This window comes from Anabrus simplex, chromosome 9, assembly GCF_040414725.1.
Source record: "Anabrus simplex isolate iqAnaSimp1 chromosome 9, ASM4041472v1, whole genome shotgun sequence".
NCBI classification, from domain to species: domain Eukaryota; kingdom Metazoa; phylum Arthropoda; class Insecta; order Orthoptera; family Tettigoniidae; genus Anabrus; species Anabrus simplex.
In genome coordinates this window covers 168,953,976-168,980,085 of record NC_090273.1, presented here as the reverse complement: position 1 = coordinate 168,980,085, position 26,110 = coordinate 168,953,976, and the positions used below count along the sequence as shown (strand labels likewise).

General features: G+C 41.8%; 1 protein-coding gene across 3 annotated transcripts in view; it reads right to left on the bottom strand.

Annotated features, from left to right (window-relative positions):
* The window catches only part of bdl (borderless), a 297,068-nt gene that overhangs the window by 55,095 nt on the left and 215,863 nt on the right, over positions 1-26,110 (bottom strand). For all 3 annotated transcript variants that reach the window (XM_068229205.1, XM_067153899.2, XM_068229204.1), the window contains exon 6: positions 13,345-13,563. In XM_068229205.1, coding sequence (XP_068085306.1) covers positions 13,345-13,563 — 219 coding nt within the window. The remainder of the gene's footprint in view (positions 1-13,344; positions 13,564-26,110) is intronic.

The window sequence follows — 26,110 nt, the reverse complement described above, 5'->3', positions numbered from 1 at the left end:
ATTAGTGTGATGTTTCAGTGTGATGATTGTGTTTATGTGCGATCTGTGTTTCGTGCAAATTAAGATATAGTGTTCCTTGTTTTGAAAGTAATGTATAGTGATAGGTTGCGACCAGAATCGCGAAGAATCGATTCCATATGCCTGGGGAATCGGGTACGTGATTCCGAAATCGATTCCGAGGAACTAGTAGGACCATCTATGATGCAGATACGTAAACACATGCAGCACGAATGTGTTCTGTATTGTCAGTTCGTTTTAGTTTATAACCAGGTCACTCACTCCACAAGCCATGCTTGCTCTCATTGTAGTGTCCTGAAGTTATATACCGGTACTGTAATTTGATTAGAAAATTATTCTCTGTTTGAAACTAATCAAATTGTATGGATTCCCAATAAATCAAAACTTGTACGGGGATTGACATAATATATTACTATTATTTTGTCAAAATACAATTCTACAACCTCAGGTAGGATTAGGGTTAAGCACCTTCTTCGAATATCGTATGTATCGGCTGGGTGGCGCTCATCTCTGCTGTTACCCAGTCGGCCCAAGGAAAATCACACGGGCAGACGCCTCCCCTCTCCACTATGTACTCGTGCCTAATAAGGGCGTGGACACCTCTTGTTCTCCAACCTCCATCCGTGATGAAATTCGCCGGAGCGGAAACTTTGTTGAAGCGGTTCATCGTCTTATGTACATCTCTGTAAATAAATGTCACTTTCTGTAATCCGCGCCCGAGCTCCATCAGTCTTAAATAGAGATAATAGTCCCCTCTTCCCCTGCTGTTCGTAGGGGTTTGCCTGCGCGGGGTGCTTTGGGGGCTTCACCCTGGGTCCCGGCTTGTTGTGACGGTACCCTTACGCCAGATTCTCTCAGTCTTTTCTCCCTCTGGTGTATACAACACCCCCCCACCTACATTTTCACTTTTTCAGTCAATACTTTCCTTTACACGGCCGAAGAGCTCCTTAGTTGAGCTGATGGCCCGCCTCTCCTCGTCTGAGGAGAGGGAGTGAAATAACTTGTTTTCGCTTCGCTTAGGGTTAAGCAGTGGTGAAAACAAAAATAATTCTAACCGTTTCTCATAATAATATTTAGTAGCATTCATTCTTATCTGTGTGGGTGCGAGCGACATACTAGCATATATGTTCAGTCTTCAGCCCTAAGGCTGGTTGGATCCTCAACAGCTCCGCCATCAGCTGTCATGGATGGCCTAGGAATTACTGAAGAGGCGTACTAGGGAAGGGAGGAGCCTGAAGTTGCTATTACATATCAGTCTGCCAAACCCACTGAAATGCATGCACCAACCGACCCAATGAGCAACATTTTCACACCATTCATAGCAGGGACTGGCTGCATAAGGATTGGCATTAATAGCATCGCTCATACCTCAGTCACTTTCATTTTGTCAAAGCCAAGTATAAGACAGGTCATTGTTCTAGCCCATACCAGACGACACTGGGTCCTGCCAGAAGAATACATTATGAGCGTAATTGACAAGGTCGATTGCTACACCCAGACTACCAGCTTAAATTGTTATGTGACATGACAACCAGTAAATGGGTGTTTTTATCACACTATAAAGTATACAAAATAAGTAGTAAATGATGCACGTTCAAATACACGGACCACCACCGTCAGGATTGAGACGGCGGCGATACGGACGGCTCACGCTGAGGAGTGCGTCCAGCACACTCTAGTGACGTCATCGCGGAACCGATTCCTCGCATGCGACATTGAGTGCAACCTATCCAGGCATTCTTGAAATATTTCGCCCCATAATGCTTCTTGTACAACTTCCCTTACATGAGAAAACATCAATAATAATTCACTTTATGGGTACCGGTAAATGAGATAGTTGGATGAGTTACAATATTCCTGTAGACTTGTTAAGGCTGAAAACGGGCTACCTTTTGCCTCCTCGGTATTGTTTTGCAGAGATCCAATACATGCTGTACAGTCTGTCACTTTGCTTGCATGTTTAACAATATACCCACAGAAGTGATGAATAGCATTCATTTTTGAACTGGCGAAAGGAACTACTTGTTCATCTTCCCAACTTGATAAGGATGGCTGATCAAAGGTAAGCTTGCTGTAAATTTTCTCCTGAGCTGTACTTATGATTTTGGCATTATCTTTGGCAACAGCTTTTGCCATGGCTCTAATCTGATTGAAAAATTATGTTAAGGGTACTTCAACTTCAGACTGGCAATTACCTCCTTGAGGTATAGAATTGCTTAGTGAGACATACACTGATTGTAACATGTGCAGATGCAAAACGTCCTCTGTAGAAGGGTGATCATCACAGCTTATGGATCGTAGGATACCAAAGTGCCTTTCCAAGGGGTCTTGGTTGAATTTGCCTGTAAGCACATAAGAAAAACCGCGGCTCCACAAATACCGTGTAAGTTCTATTGTGCTTTTAAGCGTCACACGCATGTACTCAAGAGTTCTCGCAGAGGCGAATGTATTGTTTGCTGCTTATAAGATCTTACTCATTTCACACAAACGATAAAACTTCTGACAATCAGGAAATAATACTTCGTTAGGAGTTTTGGCATCCAATGCATCAAAAACATCATTGAGGCCCCTCGTTAAAATTTCTATGGCTTCACTTCGCTCAAAACCATTGGTGTGACTGTCTATAAAAATGAATTCCATTTTCCATAGCCGTACAACATGGTGATGGCAGTGGCAGAAAGTTGTGTTGTCTACAATGCCTGTAAACTTTCGGAGACTTAAATTCAGTAGGAATCCTTCCAGTAGAATTTCTTGATCACAACGCATGCCTTTTTAACTTCTGGTATTGCTCTTCTTCAATGTAGTATCATCTTCTGTTTCCTACTTAGCCTTTCGTTAGAGGTATTTATCTGTTTTTTGGGTAATTTAATTTCTTGACGCTCCCTTTTTAGTTCATCATTCTTTCGCTTTTCTCCTTTGAATCTTCTGCTAAAAGAGTAACCTTCTTCTTGAGATGTTTAATTCTCATTTTAAAGATGAATTCCCTCTCATTATCACCACTAACCTGTGATTTATCACCGTCACTAGATCTAATAGTAGGGGAGTTTACCATGGAATAATCACGAGTGTAATGAACTATAATTTGGTAGACTGGCGTTGATATGAAGATGTTCTTACTGTGATTTTCGTGATAAATATTTCTGAAGATTAGGAAAAATATGTGGGACTGCTGTAAGATCCAGTTTCCATTTCTGTCGTAGAATTTCCACTTTTTCATCACTAGTAATGAAACTGTCACATTTTTGGATAAGTGCGGCCGCAACATGCATCACAGATGCGACTTTTATCACTTAAAGGCAGATCTTGACGTGGGATAGCTTTCGACCACTTCGAGAACAGAGTGGGATCTTTTGGGGGAGAAAAAATCCGTTTCCCACAGTTTCTCATATGAATGTTTATCGTAACCCGGCTTTCAACCCGAGACATAGCAAGATGTAGGAATATTCAGATGCAGTCGTGAATTGAAGCATATGCCAAATTATACGTCCTAAACTCAAATGCGTTATATTTTTCACATTTCAGTTCACGAAAAGTTAACACCGGACATTTTGCACGTACACGACTAGAGACCGTATAAAGCTACCGAAAAATATAACAAACTGGTTACACACTTCCACATTAAGCCAACAAAAAGCGCGCATACTTGGACGTTTTATCGACAGCAGTGCTATAGACGGCGGAGAACATGTACACCGCGTCTGTTAACATGTGATTCAATGGAGTCGTCACACAATTCATTTCTACTGGCCCTGGTATTACTATCTTTCTTTAATGCAGTATGAGAATAGACTAAATTCAATATAGTTGTCCACATAGACTAGTGCTATAGTAAGAGCGTGTTGTACTCTCCTTCCTTTGCACAGGATGAGAATAAGACTCAACTAAATATAGTGACTATGCTATAGTAGAAGAGTGTAGTACTATCCTTCTATAATGCAGTAAGAGAATAAGACTCAACTAAATATAGTTGTACCATATAGACTAGTGCTATAGTAGGGGAGTGCAGTACTATCCTTCTATAATGCAGTAAGAGAATAAGACTGAACTAAATATAGTTGTACCATATAGACTAGTGCTATAGTAGGGGAGTGCAGTACTATCCTTCTATAATGCAGTAAGAGAATAAGACTGAACTAAATATAGTTGTACCATATAGACTAGTGCTATAGTAGGGGAGTGCAGTACTATCCTTCTATAATGCAGTAAGAGAATAAGACTCAACTAAATATAGTTGTACCATATAGACTAGTGCTATAGTAGGGGAGTGCAGTACTATCCTTCTATAATGCAGTAAGAGAATAAGACTGAACTAAATATAGTTGTACCATATAGACTAGTGCTATAGTAGGGGAGTGCAGTACTATCCTTCTATAATGCAGTAAGAGAATAAGACTGAACTAAATATAGTTGTACCATATAGACTAGTGCTATAGTAGGGGAGTGCAGTACTATCCTTCTATAATGCAGTAAGAGAATAAGACTCAACTAAATATAGTTGTACCATATAGACTAGTGCTATAGTAGGGGAGTGCAGTACTATCCTTCTATAATGCAGTAAGAGAATAAGACTGAACTAAATATAGTTGTACCATATAGACTAGTGCTATAGTAGGGGAGTGCAGTACTATCCTTCTATAATGCAGTAAGAGAATAAGACTGAACTAAATATAGTTGTACCATATAGACTAGTGCTATAGTAGGGGAGTGCAGTACTATCCTTCTATAATGCAGTAAGAGAATAAGACTCAACTAAATATAGTTGTACCATATAGACTAGTGCTATAGTAGGGGAGTGCAGTACTATCCTTCTATAATGCAGTAAGAGAATAAGACTCAACTAAATATAGTTGTACCATATAGACTAGTGCTATAGTAGGGGAGTGCAGTACTATCCTTCTATAATGCAGTAAGAGAATAAGACTCAACTAAATATAGTTGTATCATATAGACTAGTGCTATAGTAGGGGAGTGTTGTACTATCCTTCTTTTACACAGTATGAGAGTAAGACCGAACTCAATATTGATGTACCACATACAGTAGTGCTATAGTAGGACAGTGTAGTACTATTTATTTATTTACTTTATGCCTTTGTATGTGGCGAAGTTAGGGCTCACGGCCCTCTCTTACACCACGTACAGTACATCATCACATACTTTGGTAAAATAACATTAACAATCCCTAGGAGCTAGCTACATTTATGGAGTAATATTATAACAGATTATAATTGTTATTTTTAATGATTGATATTATCTAGCCTATCTACACCTGCATCACCTAACAATAGTTCTAAATCACGCTTGCACTCATACACACTAACATTCATACAAGCTGGTCACGTATTTAAGAGGAAATCGCGACAAGACCGTTTAAATGAGACTGTTGAATTGCTATTACGTAGTGTTCCATAGCCTTGCCCCAGACACTTGGAAAGGGTGGCTGTATACAGATGAATGATTAACCGGTTATATAAGGGTAGAAGTACATCTGGTATTATGTCCATGGAAATATGAGAGGAAGTTAAAATGTGAGGGTAGGTATTCAGGTGTAGATTCGTTCAGAAGTCGAAAAATTAATGTCGCAGTATGTAAATTCCTTAGTTCATCAATTTTCAGCCAGAATAGCTTCTCATAATAAGGACAAATATGTGTCCTAATGTTCAAAGGAAATATAAATCGATCGTATGCAAGAGTTCATTGACCTTTGAAGTTTCATAGTTTGTTCTCCACTTGCATCGGTTAATACACCACAGTAATAAATTATTGAAAAAATGAGAGTTTGAATAAGTTTTATTTTCATGCTGTGTGGAAGAATGGATTGTTTCATTTTTAGGGGGTGAAGAGGTGCATATACTTTTCTGCAGACACTTGTTATATGGTCATTCCAGTTCAATGTGTCATTCATGACAACACCTAGGTTTTTTACATACTTCTGAAAAGGTATAGCTTCACAACAGAGCATGAGGTTAGGCTGTTGTATGATGTGCAGCGTATTTAAAAGTGTAGATTGTTCTATTATGATTGCTTGCGTTTTCTTCGGGTTAATTAGTAGTCAGTTCTCTTTAGCATACGGACTAATTGAATTTAAATTTGAGTTCATATGGTGGATTGCTAATGTCAGGGACTGTAAAGTGTGAGTATATCTGAAGATCGTCAGCATAAAGATAATAGTTGCAGTCGTTCAGATGAGGAGAAAAAAAGAGGTCCAAGAATAGACCCTTGGGGAACGCCAGATAGCTTAGTCCTCCATTCTGTAGTCTTCATCTTTGATACAACTCGCTGTCGTCTTTTTTTGAGGTATGAGCACAAGAGATGAATAGCAGAATGAGCCATGTGTAGTTTTTGTAACTTAGCTAACAATATGTCTATATTTACATTGTCAAACGCACTGCTAAAGTCTAGAAGGATAACTATAGTCAGTTTTCGTTCATCCATAGCCCGTCTAACGTCATCCGTGATTTTGATTAGTGTCGTTGCAGTACTGTGTCCTTTCTTAAAACCAGACTGTAAGGGATCAAGTACAGAATGTTTTTCCAAGTATAACAATTTGTTTATGCATTATCTCCTCCAGAACCTTAGAAAGTCCTGTGAGGATGCAGACAGGTCGGTAGTCAGATGTATTGCTTGCAGGAGAGTTTTTTGGGACAGGCACAATGAGTGCATCTTTCCATTTAATTGGGATTTTGCCTGAAGTAAGACAGGTATTAAGTAAATGCGTAGAAATGGGCAATATTATGTCGATTATGCAAGTCTTGAATGAAATGGGAATTTCATCAGCTCCTGATGCGTGAGATTTAATTGAAATAACTTCCCTTCTTACTTCATGCTCTGTAATGGTATCAAATTCAAATACAGGACGGACTGGGGATTGTTGCCTTAATATATCGTTCATGGTGTTTTGTACTGTCGTTGTGTCAGGAGTGAGACGTTCCGTGGAGAAATATGTACTTAATTCATCAAGGGATACCTCGGGATCAGTATACTTCGCAAGTGGTTTACCAATACCCAGTGACCGAAGTTGTCGCCATGTGGAACTAGTGTTAATGTTTTTGTTTAGATGCTGTAAATAACTCAGTTTCTTCTTACGAATTACAAGCGTAATTCGGTTTCGAAGAACACGGTACTGTTCATGTACATCAGCTGGTTGAGTCTGCTTATAGCGTCGGTGTAGTGCGTCTCGTTCTTTCATCATAGTCTTAACATCAGCAGTCAGCCAAGGGCAGGGTGGACGTGTTACTCTCACAGAACGCTTTGGTGCATGTTTGTTGTACAATTCATGTAAATGGGAATTAAATATTTCCACTTTCTCGTCAATGTCACTCTTCATCATTATGTCATACCAGGTGCAGAGTTGTGCATCTTGTCTCAGTTGTATTAAATTCATCCTTTTAAAGTCTCTAAACGTTACATATTTCGGTCGGTACTTCGGCACGCGAAGAGAGTATGCTATGTATATGAGGTCATGTTTGGATATTGAAACCGTACAGTGTCCTGTACAGCTCATTGGAATTATAGGTGCCTTTCTACTTCATTAAAATCACTCCTAAAGGTCGCGTCATTGGTAGCAGTATGGGCGATGGGGATCGAGCGGCGTCTGGCCACAATGGAACCCGCGAAAGAGTGCCTGAAAAACAAAGGGAAGACAGGGCATGAGCCAAGCCCCCGCGGAAATACCCTCTCAACTTGCAGAGAGAGCTAGAAGAGGACGCGATGCTGGAGTAGTCAGATACGCCCCGAGGTGTGGCTTAGCTTCCCAGAGTTCCAAACTAACATAAGGAACTTCCTGTTTTTTATGCACGTGTCACGGGTGCCAACGTCGGATTTTGGCGCGTAAAAATGGGATGATATTTTGATCCAGACATAGGAAAATTATGTGAGACACACCATTGAATAGAGCTGAATTTTCTGCGTTTCCCAGATTAAAAATATGTAATAATTTATTCAGGGGAAGAAATGAGGTCACCAGCTGTCCAGATGTAACATATTGCTAACACATGTGAATACAACGCTAATAAATTAATCAAAGGCGGGAAGCAAATTGCATAAAAACTGCCGATCGTAGGTCCGGCACGCCTGGCTCAAATGAAAGAGGAGGTCGAGGGCCACAAGATGCACTATTTAAATGTCTTCAATTCTTGGTATGAAAGGAGCTCTTGTTCTTAATGAACCGTGAACGTTTACGCCCCCAGGTTTCCGGCGGGCAAAATGATATAGGCCGGGCTGGCCATCGCAGAAGACAGTTCTTTGCGGGTCGTTGAGAAGGGACACTGTGTCCCGCGGTGCTCCAGTTTTACAGTCCGAACCCATTGACCGCTTACTAAGAGTGTTATTGTGTCCATCGCCGCTGTGAAGTACAAAGCCTTTGTGAAGTGTAACGGGAGGCCAAACGAGCCTAGGTGAATTGTCTCTGTGCCGCGTGTCAAACTAGTTAATCCGCGAGCATAATTTACAAACGAGTAGCGGAATACGGCTGGGACAGTGCCGGCTTTAATGAGTCAGTGAAATTCATAATTTGGTATCACCCAAAGTGTTACTCTGAATCAGGGTGCTCGAGTCTCGTGAGCCACCCGATCCCTGCTGTGAACGCGCCCGCCGTGATTTGAAAGACCGGCTTATTCGTGGTGTAATCTCTGGAAATAGAGGCCGTGTTACCCATTTTGGATTACTGTAAGATTTCAGCTGTGAACGAGTTCCCCAGGATGTCGGACTTGTATGGACCAGGGATGAAGGACTGCACGCCCGCCACCAGCGCCGAGGTCATGCAGGAGTAAACTCCACCATGGGTCTCCCGTGGAAGGAAAAACAACGGCCACCAAACAGATGAGTGATGTCCAAATCTAATTTCTTAAGCATGATAATGTAACCGGGGATAGGATTAGCTTTCTTTTGTAAATATCAAAATGTTGTAAGATAATGTATGTCCAAATATGGACATTTTATTGATCTTTATAATGTTGAAGTAAAATTCAAGGGAGCTGAATTCCCGGACGACTCATTTTTTTCTTAATGATTAGCTTATCGTGAGGGTTATATTTTTAGTAATATGTAGAATGTCCTAGCAAATATGGGAACAAGGTTAGGAGAATATTTGAGTTCCCCTTAGGGGTGGCTGGAACAAGAATGCTGGCGAGCAGGGAAAACCATGTCAAAATGTTGGTAGTTACTGTCCCACGTGGCTGTCGTATATGCCGGGGAAACTCATGGGTCAGTCAGACAATGCATGCCTAGCTTACACATATAATCAGTGCATGTACAGCAAGAGAGAAGAAATCCCGACCGAGAGAGGTATCTGCTGTGTTATTTAGGTAGGTGTGAGGGACCATGTGCAAGTCTCCCGTGATTTTTGATTAATTGGCCAGAATGATTTGGAGTGTTTTTTTTTAATCTATAGCCGGGGTGAGACCCAGAGGCAGGAGTCCCTAATCTTTGGTCAGAAGATTTAAATATAGGTATATTTCCTGTGGTAGGAGCGAGGAGTATGGAAAAGTGGACTGAGGAGTCATGAGAGCCCTATGCCCAAGGGAAGAAGATACGCGATATGAGACGTAATGAGAGGGCCGAATGCCCGAGGAATTTACGATGAGATGAGTTAGAAGTGATCGTGCCCACAGTCGGCGTTCAGCGGTAATAATGAGAAGGGAGAGAATAAAAGAGTATTTCATGGGAATTCCACGATAATATGAATAAACAAATGAAGTGGGCCATGGATATATGTCCCCGAGATTAAAAGGGTGGACGTGTGAGGGAGAGAAGAATCTGGCGTGGCCAAGGAATGAGAAGTGGTCGTGCGAAGTGAATGGCCGCCCTTCTTTTTTCTTGTGTGAGTGTCTGGCCCTCTCCCTCCTGACAGACAGATCCCGCTGTACTATTGTATTAAGACTTGGGGCTCTGGGTCGTCACCGTGCTCTTCTGTTTGGTTTAAATGGCTTAGCGAAGAATACTTATATAATGATATTATCACGCTGATTTAGAAGGTATTTAATAAATGAGTAGGGATCTCCCCCAGACATCCGGTGATATGAGACTGTAGCTAGCCTAGGTATTTCCAGAAATCCACAGTACCTCTCGGTCGGGAGTCGGCCAGTTCGACCCTGGATTATGATGGCGCCCTTGAGCGAGCTGCCCCAAGCTTGCGCCTAGGGCCGGAGACAGTGATAACCATGCTGTTTCTTTCTAGGAATGGCTCTTCTTTATGCATGAAGTGTATATATATATATATATATCTGTGTATGTGTAGAATTAATGTGCATATATATTTTTTTTAGTTCAAACAGAACCTTTGTTCAGCGTTGACTGGTCTTGGTGACAGATGAGGGAGTCCGGGTTTTAGCTAAATGGTATGTGTGTTTGTTTGTGTATCATGCAAATGTTTCTTTTAATATGGTAATTATGTAGCGTAGGCCCCGGTTATTTTCGTGCTAAGAACAGGAAGTAATATGTGAGTAGGGACATCAGATCATCTCACGGTGTGATCGACAGAATAATATAAAAAAATGTCATGAACGGTATGAACTAATGAGGAAAGATGAACGATAGCAATCGTAAAACCTCAATTACACCGTTATGCAGACGACGCCCATGGGCGATTCATATTTTAAAGTGATCATTATTTTCTTTTCCTCCCATATGTGGATTGTTCATTGTATAGAGCTGCGTCAATTTCTTTAATATGTCATATTTGAATAAATTAGTATTCGTAACCCCTATTTTATGATTCTTGTCATTGTAGCAGTGCTAAGCAGTATCCAGTAGGCATTTGAACCCAGAGATCCTACTGTCCTATTATAGACATAAGGCTCCATCTTAAGTATTTGTTTTTTTTGTCTTTCTTTCGAACGTACCACTCCCCAAGTGCTCAGGCTGCCGGGCCGGCACAGAAAGTAGGAAGGGGAGCGGTTCGAAGCTCGTTAAGCAATTCGACCCGCTCTTCAATCCAATCTCATCCGTAGGTGTTTAGCCAGTTACGTGGAGGAATTCTTATGCGTGGGTCATCCATTCGAGGCCCGGAAGGGTGTAATATGTCAGGAACAGATACTTGATCGTGGTGAAGGATTTTTTGAGGGTTATTTGTTATTACTAGCCCTATGAATGTATCAGCAGAAATAGTGGAAGTATGGACGTGGTGGGTGGGTTTGAGGGGTAATATAGTCATGTCACAAGATTTAAAAATATTTTGGAGTCATAAGGCGTCGTTGCTCAGAGTTAATAAGTTGGTGTTAAAGCTTCCAAAAAGTATCACTTACTCGTATGATAGTAGCAGTCTCAGTAAGCTGTCTTCTAAGTCATGGAAGTCTCGCACAGCGTCAGGAGGTCTATATACTACACCTAAAAGTACTTTTACAGAATTGAAAAGCACCTCTACGAACATCTATTCAGGAGCCGTTTTTACAGCAGGAGTAGACGTGTGAACAACTTTACTCTTGAGCATTGATTTACAATATAGGGCGACCCCACCACGTAGTCTGGTCGTGCGATCATGCCTGTGAATATCATATCCCGATAAGTCAACCATGCTTGAGGGAATCGAACTACGGAGCCAACTCCCGCTTACAGCAGCATTATGAATTGGACTCTCTTCAAATATCGTCTTCAGTTCGTCGAGGTGAGCAACGATGGATTGGCTGTTGACATGCGCACACAACAGGGCGCGATTAAATGACATCAGTTCCTTCTCTAAAATGGTATGTGTAGAATAGGAGGGAGAATGTTTTGAGGAACGGTCAGAGGCAGGCCGTGTCGTTCCAGATGTATGTTCCGGTGAAAGGGCTGTGAAGGGAGTGTGAGGAGGGTCTGCCATTCAGTGGAGTGCTGAGTGCCGAGGGGGGAGCAAGGAGGGGGACTTTCATTAACACTTCTCAACTCAAGCATGCTAAAGGAATGTAAAACATGCGGCTTATCTTAATTTTCTCGTACATACGGTACGTGGCCAGCTGATTCACACAAACACACACATTCACAACTATACACTAAATTAAAAATAAATAAACTACGTAGAATGCACATTGTTCATACAGTATGTTGCTTGCACCATATTGCCTAATCAATGATTATTATTCCACGAGTGAGTTCACTTGAAATTTCTTGCCGGATACGTGAATGATTATCCTTCCATCTTGGCTGTATGTGTTGCGCAGTCCAAAAGCGTCTCTTGCCTTGTTCAAGATGTCATTTCTCAGCCTAGTGAGGGATTCAGTTATGAGTAGTTTGGAGCCGTTCAGCAGTCGTTTAGCGCGCCAAACTTGATCCCGCTGGTGGTAGCGGAGGAATTTTATTATGATAGGCCGATTACCATCAGTCACTACATCAGCAGTCGATCTACATTACCGTCCCAGTTGATGACAGCAATGGATGGAGTCAATGGACAGTTCGACTTTCAGTTTATCACGGAAAGATTCAATGACCTTTCCATAGATGTCCTCATTAGGCGTCTCGCTCACTCCATGAAGAAAGAGACAATTACGCTACTGTACTGTTCCGCTTCGTCACTCCGAGCCTCCTGAATTTCAAGTCGTTTCTCGATATCAGCGACATTGTCTTTCAGAACAGAGAGTTCAGCACAGATGGTATTTCGAAAGGTTCGGAAGTCCGCTTGAAGCACAGTCAAAACATCGCTGGGGTTGGTAGCACTGCCGGTGGGAGCAGACATGGCTTCCTCCAGGCGGGCTTGGAATTGAGCCATTTGCTTTTCGAAGCCCATAATTCTTTCCTTCACTTCTTTGAGGGTCATAGTTGCACACACGATGAGTTTGTATCCTAAACTTTGGGATTACACTCACTCGCGATTACAACTTGCTAGCTGTCTTGCGATTTAGACAGGTGAGTTGCGGAGCACACTTACACGCGTCTAGCTCTCAGCGCCATTACAGAAACATTGATGTACAACATACACTAGTGCTATCAGAAGGACAGTGTGGTACTATCCTTCTTTAACACAGTATAAGAATAAGACTGAACTCAATATAGTTCTACACATGGAGTAGTGCTATAGTAGGAGAGTGTACTACTATCCTTCTCTAAATCAGTATAAGAATAAGACTGAACTCAATACCGTACAGTTGTCATGTGTACCACATAGACTGCAGCTATAGTGCTGTCCTGGTTGCGCAGTTGTACTTTTTTCTTGAAAAATGTTTACTTGGAGTGTACTGTTTTCTTAGGAAATATTGTAGAAAACTTGATTTATTTTGTGTCGTGTTTCTTAAGTTTCCCTATCATAATTTGGTATTTTTGTGTCATAAAGGTATGAATATTTCTGCAGGTTGGATTATGGAAATCTGTGTCTTAATTGTCAATATAAGATCGTAACGGTATTCTGGAACTCTGTAATACCCTAAACCAGACGATGGTTGGTCGATGCGTCTCGCTGCCATCAATCGCGTCACAAGGCATCTCAAGCGTGTCTCCAATCTTACGTAGGTACAGGTTGTGTGGTGTGATGGTGAAGATGGGAGGCCGCTGCACGATCACTGTCACAGGGCTGCTGGCACCCTGTGTCCCCAACTCATTGATGGGAGTGCATGTGTACTGGCCTTCGTGGGTCTCGTCAACCTGCAACATAACGAGCACTCACTACAGTACGCTTTACGGTTTAGTAATCTAACATTTATTTCAACTGCTCCTTTTTTGATCATTTTACTTTAGATAGTGATTGACATAAATACGGGCGGAATATGCTCAGTTAATATAATCAAGTGAGGATTGAATAATATTTCTATGTGTTATAGTTAATGGTTGTAGTTATAGTTCATGGTGTGGGTTAATGTAGTAACGTCCTAGTTAGTGAACCATGGGGAACGGCTGAGTGGCCTAGTAAGTGGTCCTGAGAGTCGGGATACCAGTTGCTATGGAATGGGAGTGGGCATCTCGGACATGTTCTGAGTTATGGCCCTCCTTGTGCTCAGGCGGCTAGGACTATACAATTCACCGGTGGTCAATAACCCGTTAGAGGCAGATCCTCACTTGGACTATGAGTAAGTAGGGTAGCATCCAGCCTCATGAATTTACCGAGCTCAGAACATTTTAAACAAGCCTCGGACCTGTGGGAGTAACGGAGTCCCACTCCCATTTGACAGGCGAGGGACTCCTTGGAAACAACTTGGCGAACGAAATGGAATTCGATGGGGAGCTATCAATATTAATGGGAATCATGGAAGAAAGAAAGTACAACGGACTGAGTCAGCAAAGAGGGTGCATCTGGAGTTGCTAGGAGTAAGTGATATTCGGATAAAAGGGAGATAACGAGGAAGAGATAGGAGATTATAAAGTGTACTTGACGGTGTTAAAAAGGGAAGGCCAGAGACTGGGGTAGGGATGTGCATCAGGAATACCATTGCACACGACATAATTACTGTTAGGCACTTAAACAAGCCAATGATGTGGGTAGATTTGGCAGTTGGAGGAATTAAGACGAGAATTGTCTAGTTGTATTCACCATGTGAGGGAGTAGATGAGGATGAAGTAGACAAGTTTTATGAAGCATTGAGTGACATCGTGGTCAGGATCAACAACAAGAGTAGAATAGTGCTAATGAGCGATTTCAATGCGAAAGTTGCAAATAGAACTGAAGGATACGAAAGGGTGATTGGTAAATGTGGAGAAAATATAGAAGCTAATGGGAATGAGAAGCGTTTGCTGGACTTCTGTGCTAGTATGGGTTTAGCAGTTATGAACACATTCTTCAAGCAGAAGGCTATTAACCGCTACACATGGGAGGCTAGGGGTATCAGATCCATAATAGACTATATTTTAACCTACTTCGAATTCACGAAATCTGTTAGGAATATACGGGTTTTTTCGGGAAATTTTCGACGATCTGCAGTGAACTAAATATCTCTAGGCCTAGGATAGAGAAAGTGAAATCTGTCTGCAAACGAATAAGGATATAAAATCTCCAGATCGAGGAAATTAGAAGACAGAACTACATGAATATAATTAGTAAGTTCCGAACAGTGATCAGTAAGGAGTTTCAGGATATAGATAGAGAATGGGTGGCATACAGGGATGCTGCAGTAGCAACAGCAACAGCAAGGGAATGTCTAGGAATAACTGCCTGTAAAGATGGAAAAAAGCAAACATCTTGGTGGAATGATGAAGTGACAGCAGCTTGCAAACGTAAAAAGAAGGCTTATCAGAAATGGCTGCAAACAAGGGCTGATGCAGGCAGGAAATTATACATAGATGAAAGAAACAGAGCGAAAGAAATAGTTATAGAATCCAAAAATAAATCGTGGGAATATTTTGGTAATAACCTAGAAAGGATAGATCAGGCAGAAGGGAAACCTTTCTGGACAGTAATAAAGAAACTTAGGAAGGGAGGGAAAGGGAAATAAAGAATGTTTCGGGTAATGCAGGACAGGTGGCGAGAATATTTTGAAAATCTTCTCAACGCAAAAGGAAATCTTCATTGCGGTGTCGCGAACAACGGAGCTCATGGGGGGGGGAGGAAAATGATGATGGTGAAATTACGCCCTGAGGAAGTGGAAGGGATGGTAAATAAACTCCATTGTCACAAAGCAGCAGGAATAGATGAAATTAGATCTGAAATGGTGAAGTTTAGTGGGAAGGCATGGATAAAATGCCTTCATTGAATAATATTAGCACGGAGTGTTGGTAAGGTACCGTCAGATTGGACAAAAGCAATAATTGCACCTATCTATAAGCAAGGGAACAGGAAGGATTGCAACAAGTATCGAGGTATCTCACTGATTATTATACAAGGCAAAGTATTCACTGGCATCTTGGAAGGGAGGGTGCGATCAGTCGTTGAGATGAAGTTGGATGAAAACCTGTGTGGTTTTAGACCACAGAGGGGCTGTCAGGACCAGATTTTCAGTATGCGCCAGGTAATTGAAAAATGCTACGAGAGGAATAGGCAGTTGTGTTTATATACCGAGGGAAAAGTTGTTCACCATACTTGAGGACTATGGGATCACGGGTAAATTATTAAAATCAATCAAAGGCATTTATGATGACAATTGGGTTGCAGTGAGAATTGACGGTGAAATGAATTCTTGGATCAGGTCACTTACAGGTTTGAGACAAGGCTGTAATCTTTCACCTTTGTTGTTCGTAGTTTACATGGATCATCTGCTGAAAGGTATAAAGTGGCAGGGAGAGTTGAGTTAGGTTTAAATGTAGTAGACAGTCTGGCCTATGCTGACGACTTCGTCTTAATAGCAGATTGTGCCGAAAACCTGCAGTGTAATATCCTGGAACTTGGAAATTGGTGCAATGAATATGGTATGAAAATCAGCCTTTCGAAGACTAAATTGATGTCAGTAGGTAAGAAATTCAACATAATTGAATGTCAGATTGGTGATAACAAAGCTGGAGCAGGTAGGTAATTTCAAGTATTCAGGATGTGTGTTCTCCCAGGATGGTAATATAGTAAGCGAGATTGAATCAAGGTTTAGTAAAGCTAATGCAGAGAGCTTGCAGTTGCAGTATTCTGTAAGAAGGAAATCAGCTCCCGGACGAAACTATCTTCACATCGGTCTGTTTTCAGACCAACTTTGCTTTACGGGAACGAAGCTGGGTGGACTCAGGATATCTATTCGTATGTTAGGAGTAAGAGACATGAAAGTAGCGAGAATGATTCCTGGTACAAGTAGGTGGGATCAATGTCAGGAGGGTGTTCGGAATGAGGAGATAAAGGCTAATTTAGGAATGAACTCTATGGATGAAGCTGTACGCATAAACCGGCTTCGGTGGTGGGGTCATGTGAGGCGAATGGAGGAGGATAGGTTACCTAGGAGAATAATGGGCTCTGTTATGGAGGGTAAGAGAAGTAGAGGTAGAGCAAGACAACGATGGTTAGACTCGGTTTCTAACGATTTAAAGATAAGAAGAGGTATAGAACTAAATGAGGCCACAGCAGTAGATGCAAATAGAAGATTGTGGTGACATTTAGTAAATTCACAGAGGCTTGCAGACTGAATGCTGAATGGCATAACAGTCTATATTGGTGGTGATGTATGTATGTATGTATGTATGTATGTATGTATAGTTGAATTAACGTTGTTTCCATTGTCATAATCTAAATATTTATGTATGAGAATTCGTAGAAAGACCAAATTGCCCTGTGGCCAGTTATAAAAATTATAACAAAAAAATTAACGAAAAGAACAAGCATCACTTATCACACATTGTGTCATTGTCGTTGTTTCAAATGTGCACTTTCACTACATAAAGTTTTAAAATATATGTTAGTTTTGAATTGATTATAGAAAACTGTAACGTGTTGGCCGCCGCCACTCCGATGGATTAATGTGAAATAGCAGCCAAAACGGGAATATTGGAAGGAGATAATTAAAATAATTAAAAACACATGGAAATAATAATAATACTGACTTACAGTATCTATCATGTGTAGGCAAATAAACAACGCAAGAATCTGTTTTACGATCGGATGCCCTTCCTGACGCCAAAGGTACGTTATTGGGATTTTAAGTCGCAGTATCCAATGTCTTACTTCACGAACAACGTAATGTGCTTTTTTTGCTAAGTTATTTCCGTTTGCAAGCAGTTGCAAAAACTCGCTGAACAGACTAGATGACTGTTTGACTCTGAGTACGTTCTTACAGTTGGTGCACAAGTTGTTGTTGTTTGCTCCTCATCCTCGAGATTGAAGCCGAGCAGCAGTCGCTTACTGGTTGCTTCCCTCGTCGTGTACGGTACATGCTTTGACCAGGTCGGAGATTTCTCCGTCGGATGGGGCCCGTCGAGAAGGGCATCCGGTCGTTCTCTGAGATAATAATATGTTGAGAAGGCCACCTTGCTGGCGGTGTGCGTTGACAAGTAGCAGCTTGCTTGCTTGTCCCCTTAAATTCCGTACCAAGATAGAAAACATGTTAGACTATATCTCAACGGAATTACGTGTACCTATAAAAACGTAGCAGAATTTATACTATAGGTACTCAGCGCAAGGGCAGATGTAAGGACCGTCAAGACGGGCATTCGGTCGTTCTCTGAGATAATAGTGTGTTGAGAAGGCCACCTTGCTAGCAGTGTGCCGACAAGTAGCAGCTTGCTTGCTTGTCCTCTTAAATTACGTACCAAAATAGCAGTTGGATATACAAGTCTAAAGATGCGCAACTATGATGACGTTATCGCTGCAGGTTAAAAACACGTGCTCACTCTTCCCTTCGCGATGCATGTTTCGGTGCTGACACTAAAAAAAAAGGTGTTTATTCATGTCTCTGGGGAGTGAGAACTCCACTGCTCCCCTCAGTAGAGAGATAGCAGGAGATGCGCGCGCACATGTTGATCTAAGCATTCTCTCCCACCCCACTTAGGAAGGGCAGCTCGGTATGTTGAGAAGAGCAGCTTGCTTTATAACAATGATCGTAGGAAGGGCACCTTGCTTGCTTGCGGCGTGGCTAAGCCTCGCGCTATAATGTTTACTTCCGTCAAAATAGCAGTAAGCCATGTGCATGTAGTTAAATATGGTGGCTGACAGCTGTCGAAAAGCACGTGGAATTTTTTCAAATTGTCCGCTACTACATGCCTAAAGTTGCAGGCATGTAAATTTAGCCCCTGCCAGCACTGAAGTTTGCGATCGTCTGTTGTTTAAAGATGGCAGCTGCCAGCTTAACAACTGTCAAAAAAGCACGTGGAATTTTTCAAATTGCCCGCTACTAAGTAGATATAAGGTTTAATGCCGTAAAGACGGCAGCGCGATGCTCTGTTGATTAAAGATGGCCACTTGACAGCTGTCAAAAAGCACGTGGCCGTGAAAAAAGCACGTGCTTTGTTTACAAACAAGAGCACGTGGTCATGACGTCACGGGGTCAATGTCCTCGGGTGCTGACGCAGCATTTCCGAGAGTTGAACTGTCACTCTTCCAACATAGCAACTTTCTCTGAGAATTGAGAAGAGAGGACAATGAGCAGAGACATCTCATTTTACATTGCGTGTATTGCGCTTGCAAAGAGCTGCGGCAATTTCCAGTATTGGTTAATTAAACAGTGATTTAGCTCTGTTCATTTAAACTGTGATTTAGCTTGGTTACATAAAAACAGCTATTTCTTACATGTGTACGAAGTACGCAGCGAGTCCAACGCGTACACGCTCCAGGGACAGTCAAATAAAAGGTGATGAACAGTTTGAAACATTTCACAGGTGAAAATGTGCGGCTTCTCGATATTGATCCCAAACTTCTCAAAAATATGAGCAACATTTCCATGTCCTGGCATTAAATGTGCCATCTACTTTGGATTCTCAGAAAGAGCAAATGCTGAGCTAGGGATAGGGCAGAGAGGTACACATTTCCTGCTTGTTGTAGTCTAACAGCATTCAAAGCAGCTTGAGAATCGCCCAATCCTTCTGCTTGAAGTATTGAACATTCTGAAGACAAACCCGCACTCCACAAGCCAAGGAAATCCAAGAGCCATCCGTGTTGATATCTAAATGATATTTGCGTAATAAAATTGTGAAATGTACAACTTTCTTGCAGCTCTGGACGAACTTCCCAGGGTTGATAGCAACCTCTTTCACTAAATTTGGAAATGGCCGCCATCAGTCGATATTGTAGAGCGTTTGAACCCAGAACATTGCTGCATATGTTCCATGACGCCATAATCTATATACTGTATATAAATGAATGTTTGTATAATGACACATCTCCTCCTAAACCACTGGAGCAATTTCAATCAAATTTTGAACACTTATTATTTGCTATCCGGAGACGAGCACTGTGGGGGTAAGCCTCCTCTAGCCCCCTTAGGAGTAGGGGGTTAGGGGGTCATGTAAAAGATAATCGAAAATGGTGTCGAATCCATAGTTTTGGGGCTCGCTGAGGTGAATAGTGACATTCCCGATTTTTTAAAAGTCAAAATTCTGCTCCCATTTGGGTGGGGGTGAGGGGGGACTGATGATGAATGTATGTGTGTAAATGACACATCTCCTCCTAAACCACTGGAGCAATTTCAATCAAATTTTGAACACACATTATTTGCTATCTGGAGACGAGCACTGTGGGAGTAAGCCACCACTACCCCCTTAGGGGTGGGGGTTAGGGGGTTCAGGTAAAAACACAATCGAAAATAGTCTCGAATCCATAGTTTTTCGGGTCGCTGAGGTGAATAGCGACTCTCCCGACTTTTTAAAAGTCAAATTTCTACTCCCATTTGGGTGGGTGGCGAGGGGGGACTGATAAATAAAATTAAACGAAAATAGCGTCGAATACATAGTTTTCGGGGTTGTCGAGGTCAATTGTACACTTCGGATTTTTAGTATCAGGAGATAAACCACGGGAGGTTAAGACAGCCAAGGAAAGCTTAGGGGCGGGGGGGCAAGGGGGTTAGATATAAAAATTAACGAAAATAGTGTCGTATCCATACTTTTCGGGGTCGCTGGGATGAATAGTGACACTCCGGGTTTTTTATAGTCCGAGTTGAGCCCCCTTTGGGGTGGGGGTGAGGGGGGAGTGATATAAAAAATTAACGAAAATGGTGACGAATACATAGTTTTCGGGGTCGCCGAGGGGAATTGTACACTTCGGATTTTTAGTATCAGGAGAAAAACCACGTGGGGGGGTTAAGACAGCACAGGAAACCTTAGGGGGGTGAGGGGGTCAGATACAGAAATTAACGAAAATAGTGTCGAATCCATACTTTTCGGGGTCGCTGGGATGAATAGTGACACTCTGGATTTTTTAAAGTCCAAGTTTAGTCCCCTTTCGGGTGGGGGCAAGGGGGGAGTAGTATAAAAAATTAAACGAAAATAGTGCCGAATATATAGTTTTCGGGGTCGCCGAGGGAATTGTACAGTCCGGATTTTTAGTATCAGGAGACAAACAACGTGGGGGTTAGAGAGCCTAGGAAACCTTAGGGGCGGGGGGGCCGAGGGCGGTGAGATATAAAATAATCGAAAGTAGTGTCGAATACATACTTTTCGGGCTCGCTGAAACAAATACTGACACTCCGGAATTTTCAAATCTCCAAGTTCAGCCCCTTTCGGGGTGGGGGGCGATGGGGGAGTAATATATAAAAATAATAGAAAATAGTGTCGAATCCACAGTTTTCGGGGTCGCTGGGATGAATAATGACACCCCGGAATTTTAGTATCAGAAGACAAACCACGTGGGGGTAATACACCCCAAGAAAGCTTAGGGGCAGGGGGGCAAAAGGGCTCAGATAGAAAAATCATCAAAAGTAATGTTGAATCCATACTTTTCGTGGTCGCTGAGATGAATAGTCACACTCCGGAATTTATTTAAGTTTAGGTTCAGCCCCGTTCGTGGTATGGGGCGATGGGAGAGTGATATATAAAAATAATCGAAAAGAGCGTCGAATCCATATTTGTCGGGGTCGCTGAGATGAATAGTGAGACTCCGGATATTTTATAAGTCTAAGTTTATCCCCCTTTGGGGTGGGGCGAGGGGGGAGTGATATATAAAATGAATCGAAAATAGTGTCGAATACATAGTTTTCGGGGTCGCCGAGGTGAATGGTACGCTTCGCATTTTAGTATCAGGAGACAAAAATACGTCGGGGTAGGACACACCAGGAACGCTTAGGGGTGGAGGGGGGCGAGGGGGTGAGACATATATCATCCAAAGTTGTGTCGAATCAATACATATCGGGCTCCCTGAAATGAATAGCAACACTCCGGAATTTTTTAATGTCCAAGTTCAGCCCTCTTCGTTGGGGGGATGGGGATTGATATATAGAAATAATAGAAAATACTGTCGAATACGTAGGCTTCGGGTTCGCTGAGATGAATAGTGACACTCCAGAATTTTAGTATCAGGAAACAAACCACGTGGGGGTAATACACCCCAGGAAACATTAGGGGTGGGGGCGAGGGGGTGAGATATACAAATCATCGAATGTAGTGTCGATTCCATATTTTGGGGGGCCACTGAGATGAATAGTGACACTCCGGAATTTTTTAAAGTCCAATTTTAGCCCCCATCGTGGTGGGGGAGATGGGAGAATGATATATAAAATTAATCGAAAATAGTGTCGAATCCATAGTTGTCGGGGTCGCTGAGATGAATAGTGAGAATCCGGTTATTTTATAAGTCCAAGTTTATCCCCCTTTGGGATCGGGGGCGAGGGGAGATTGATATATAAAATTAATCGAAAATAGTGTCGAATACATAGTTTTCTATTTCGCCGAGGTGAATTGTACACTTCGAAATTTTAGTATCAGGAGACAAACCACGTGGGGGTAGGACACCCCAGGAACCCTTAGGTGTCGATGAGCGAGGGGGCTGAGATATAAAAATCATCGAAAGTAGAGTAAAATCCACACTTTTCGGGGTCGCTGAGATGAATAATGGCACTCCGGAATTTTTTAAAGTTCAGCCCCCATCGTTGTGGGTGGCAATTGGAGAGTGATATATAAAAGTAAATGAAAATAATGTTGAATCCATAGTTGTCGGGGTCGCTGAGATGAATGGTGAGACCCCGGATATTTTACAAGTCCAAGTTCATCCCCCTTTCTGGTGGGGGGTGAGGGGGATTCAGATTTAAAAATAATCGAAAATAGTGTCGAAGTCATAGTTTTCGTGGTCGCTGAGATGAATAGTAACACTCCCGGATTTTTAAAACTCAAAGTTTGACCCCCTTTAGGGGGAGGGTAATGAGATATAATAATAATAATAACAATCGAATATACTGCCTAATCCATAGTTTTCCGGGTCGCTGAGATGAATAGTGACATTCCGGATTTTTAAAGTCCAGCTTCACCCCCTTTGGTATAGAGGATGAGAAAGGGTGAAATAATAAATTGTCGAAAATGCCCCCCTTTGGCATAGAGGGTGAGAAAGGGTGAAAAAATAAAGTGTCAAATGTGCCCAAGGTAACAGACGTGTGTATGTTTCAGTATGACTTTCAAGTATGACTTACTACCTGGAAAACACACTGTGGGAGTAAGACGCCCCTAGAACCACTTCGGAAGCGGGTGAAATATATAATCCATATTAATAAATAGAAGTCAGTTTGGCGCGATCTATATATACTGTACTATACATATATAAATTAAGGCATAAAAATGAAAACAGACGTGAATTAATGAGACCATTCTAGGCATCCTAGAAACTTAAAACTTGGTACTAGACAACCTGATGACTTCAGGATCCCTAGAAAAATCTAAAATTCTCAAAATTCTCTAAGAGGGACACGTTGGGAGTTTTCAAATCTGCATAAGAACACAGTCGGTGATATTTATCCTGAAGGATGACCTATACGTTTCATGGGCTTACAAGTTTCCTGAAAGTTCTAATTTTTAACCCCCTCCCCATATCAAGATGGCAGATGATTCTAACGCAATTTCAAGGTCATCCGATCTCCCGAGCCAATGAGAGGCCCCGCAGGGGATCACGTGAGTGCTCTTAACCAATGGGAGGGCAGCGCAGCAGGGAATGCTGAGGATGGGGGCGTGGTTTGGTGTTTCCCGCCATGCTGAAGGATGGTGGCTTGGGCGTTGGCTGGTCACGTGACTGCTCTAAGCGAATGGGAGAGCAGTGCAGGAGGGATTGGTGTGGTTGTTGTTGACTGTCGATGCTCTGCTATTGATTGCATTGTGATAATATAGAGTGCACCAATAGAGATTGTCTGTAATAACCGCTGGAATGCAAGTGTGTTAGACTTGAGTTCTAAAAGATGATTTAGTTTACACGATACTATGCTAGAGAGTGGTGTGCTTTATCATGCCAGGAACGTTGATTGTTGATGTCCAAGGTTTTAAAGTTTATGGAAACAGATTTTTGTTTAAGGAACTGGCTGTGTTGGATTGCACCACGTTGTGGGCACCAAAAGTTAGCACTTTAGTCTTTGATGCTCCGTTTCCCTATTACATGCAAACTGATGAGGATAAACGGCAGACACAATGGATTAGAAATAATCCTGGACTGCGGTGGGAAGAAGAAGGTATTCCTTACTACTTCCTAGATATGATTATGAATGCTTATTTATCCGGAGCGGACGTAGTGTTTGTGAAAGGTTGTGAAAAGAAGGAATGGCTGCGCAAGTATATATCACCAACTTGTGAACTACTTGATCTACACGAACTAGGATGTCCGTCATTACAAACTCTTGTTCAAAATAGAGAACACAACGTTGATACGATTAGGAAATCCTTTCTCCATGTGTGCTTGCTTTTTGATTGGTTATGCTGCAAAGCATGCCGGGAGGTAAGAAAATGTGTAAAACACCGTGTTCTAGTGTAAATGATAGCAGTGAGAAGGATACACCTGTGCAGTGAACGTCGCAGTATGTCTATTTCATTTTTATCTGACACCGGATGTGACATAAACAGTATTGAAAAGGCAATTGTAAAGTTCTTCAATGTAAGAAAAACTGGACACATTTACTGAGGACGAGTTGAATGTTTTACCAACATGTTGCTGCGAATGCTGTCAAGGAGATCTGGGAGCAGGTGCCGCGTGCTTGGACACAAGATCCTGTTTTATCGGAGCTTCAACCTTGCAGTGTTTATGAGCATCACCATCAAGTGAGTTTAGCCAAGGCCAACTAGATATACAGGCCATAAGGCTCCCCCTCCACTTCGGGCGCTACGTCACACTAGTCGCCAGCCGCTTCACTTCTCGCCAGTGACTTATAAGCTGATCTGAACTTCGCAGCAGTGAGGCTATCGATGGTGTTGAATGATTTAAACGTGTGTGAACATTGTGAATTATGGCCACGTCGTGTTGTATACCTGGTTGTAGAATAAACTACAGTTCAAAACAGCCTAATATTTCAGTGTTTAAATTTCCTACTGGCGTGTTTCGGAAACAAAAGTGAATCATAGCTATCCATCGAACCAAATTCATCCCTTCAGCAAGCTCAGTTGTGTGCATAATACACTTCGACGAAGTTTCGTAATTAGGGACGATTCCGTTAAAAGACCTGATGAGTCTCTTTTAACTGTAAAACCTAACCATTTAAAACTCTCAAACGATGCTATTCCTAAGTTTTAAAATGTGCCTGCCTATCTGTATAAAAAATCTTCCAACAACGAGCAAAAATCCTATTCAAAGACAAGAAGAAATTGAAAAACGGGAAGAGGAAGGAAGGAAAGAAAGAAAGCTGAGGAAGAATATGACAGGATCAAGGACTTCGACGACGTTCAGGGTAATTTCAGTATTAAACGCAAATTAGATTTGGACAAAGTTTCCGTCAACTTTAACAGCCAAAGTCTGTATTTTCAAAATGTATGTGACTGAGGAAAATATTCCGAAAATTGGTACTTCCTTAACATTAACCGAGGCTCTTGATTTTAAATCCATTAAACATGATATTTTCATGAGTCATAACCCTGATATACGTGCATTAGGTGATGGTCAAATTAGAAAAGTATTTATAACTTCCTGTTTAGACCTGCTCGTAACTCAAAAGTGACTGTCCACGACAAAATAGAATCTGTACACAAAATAATCGATGAAATTGAAAGTGAAGTTAATGAGTGTATCATTACTGATAAATTATATTTTTTTAAGGAACAGTTAAATATAGCCTTTGCAAAGAAAGTATCTTACTCCTGTATTCTAATAACATGGTTCACTTCAATATTTTTCGCATTTCCTGGGGCGTAAAAGAAGATAAGACAGTCAACGTTTCTTACAATGCCCCACTTGGTTATTCACAGTCTTTTACTGCAAAACTAGGCACGGGAAATTCGGGTATTGATGATTCACATTGGAATTACTTGAAAAAAGAAACTAAAATTGTTAAAGGAGCATGAAATATTTTGTAACTTGTTGAATGGAGTCTACATAAAACGTGAGCTGAACTATAAAGGAGGAAAGGTTTTATTTTTGTTTTTGCCAGTGGCTTTACGTCGTACCGACACAGATAGGTCTTATGGCGACGATGGGATAGGAGAGGCATAACAGCTGGAGGGAAGCGGCCGTGGCCTTAATTAAGGTACAGCCCCAGCATTTGCCTGGTGTGAAAATGGGGAAACTACGGAAAACCTTCTTCAGGGCTGCCGACAGTGGGATTCGAACCCACTATCTCCCGATGCAGGTTCACAGCCACACGCCCCTAACCGCACGGCCAGATCGCCCGCTAGGAGGAAAGGTAGAGGGAGTTGCTTTTAGTAGTAAAAGCGGAGAAAATAACACTACATTAGCTACAACTGCACA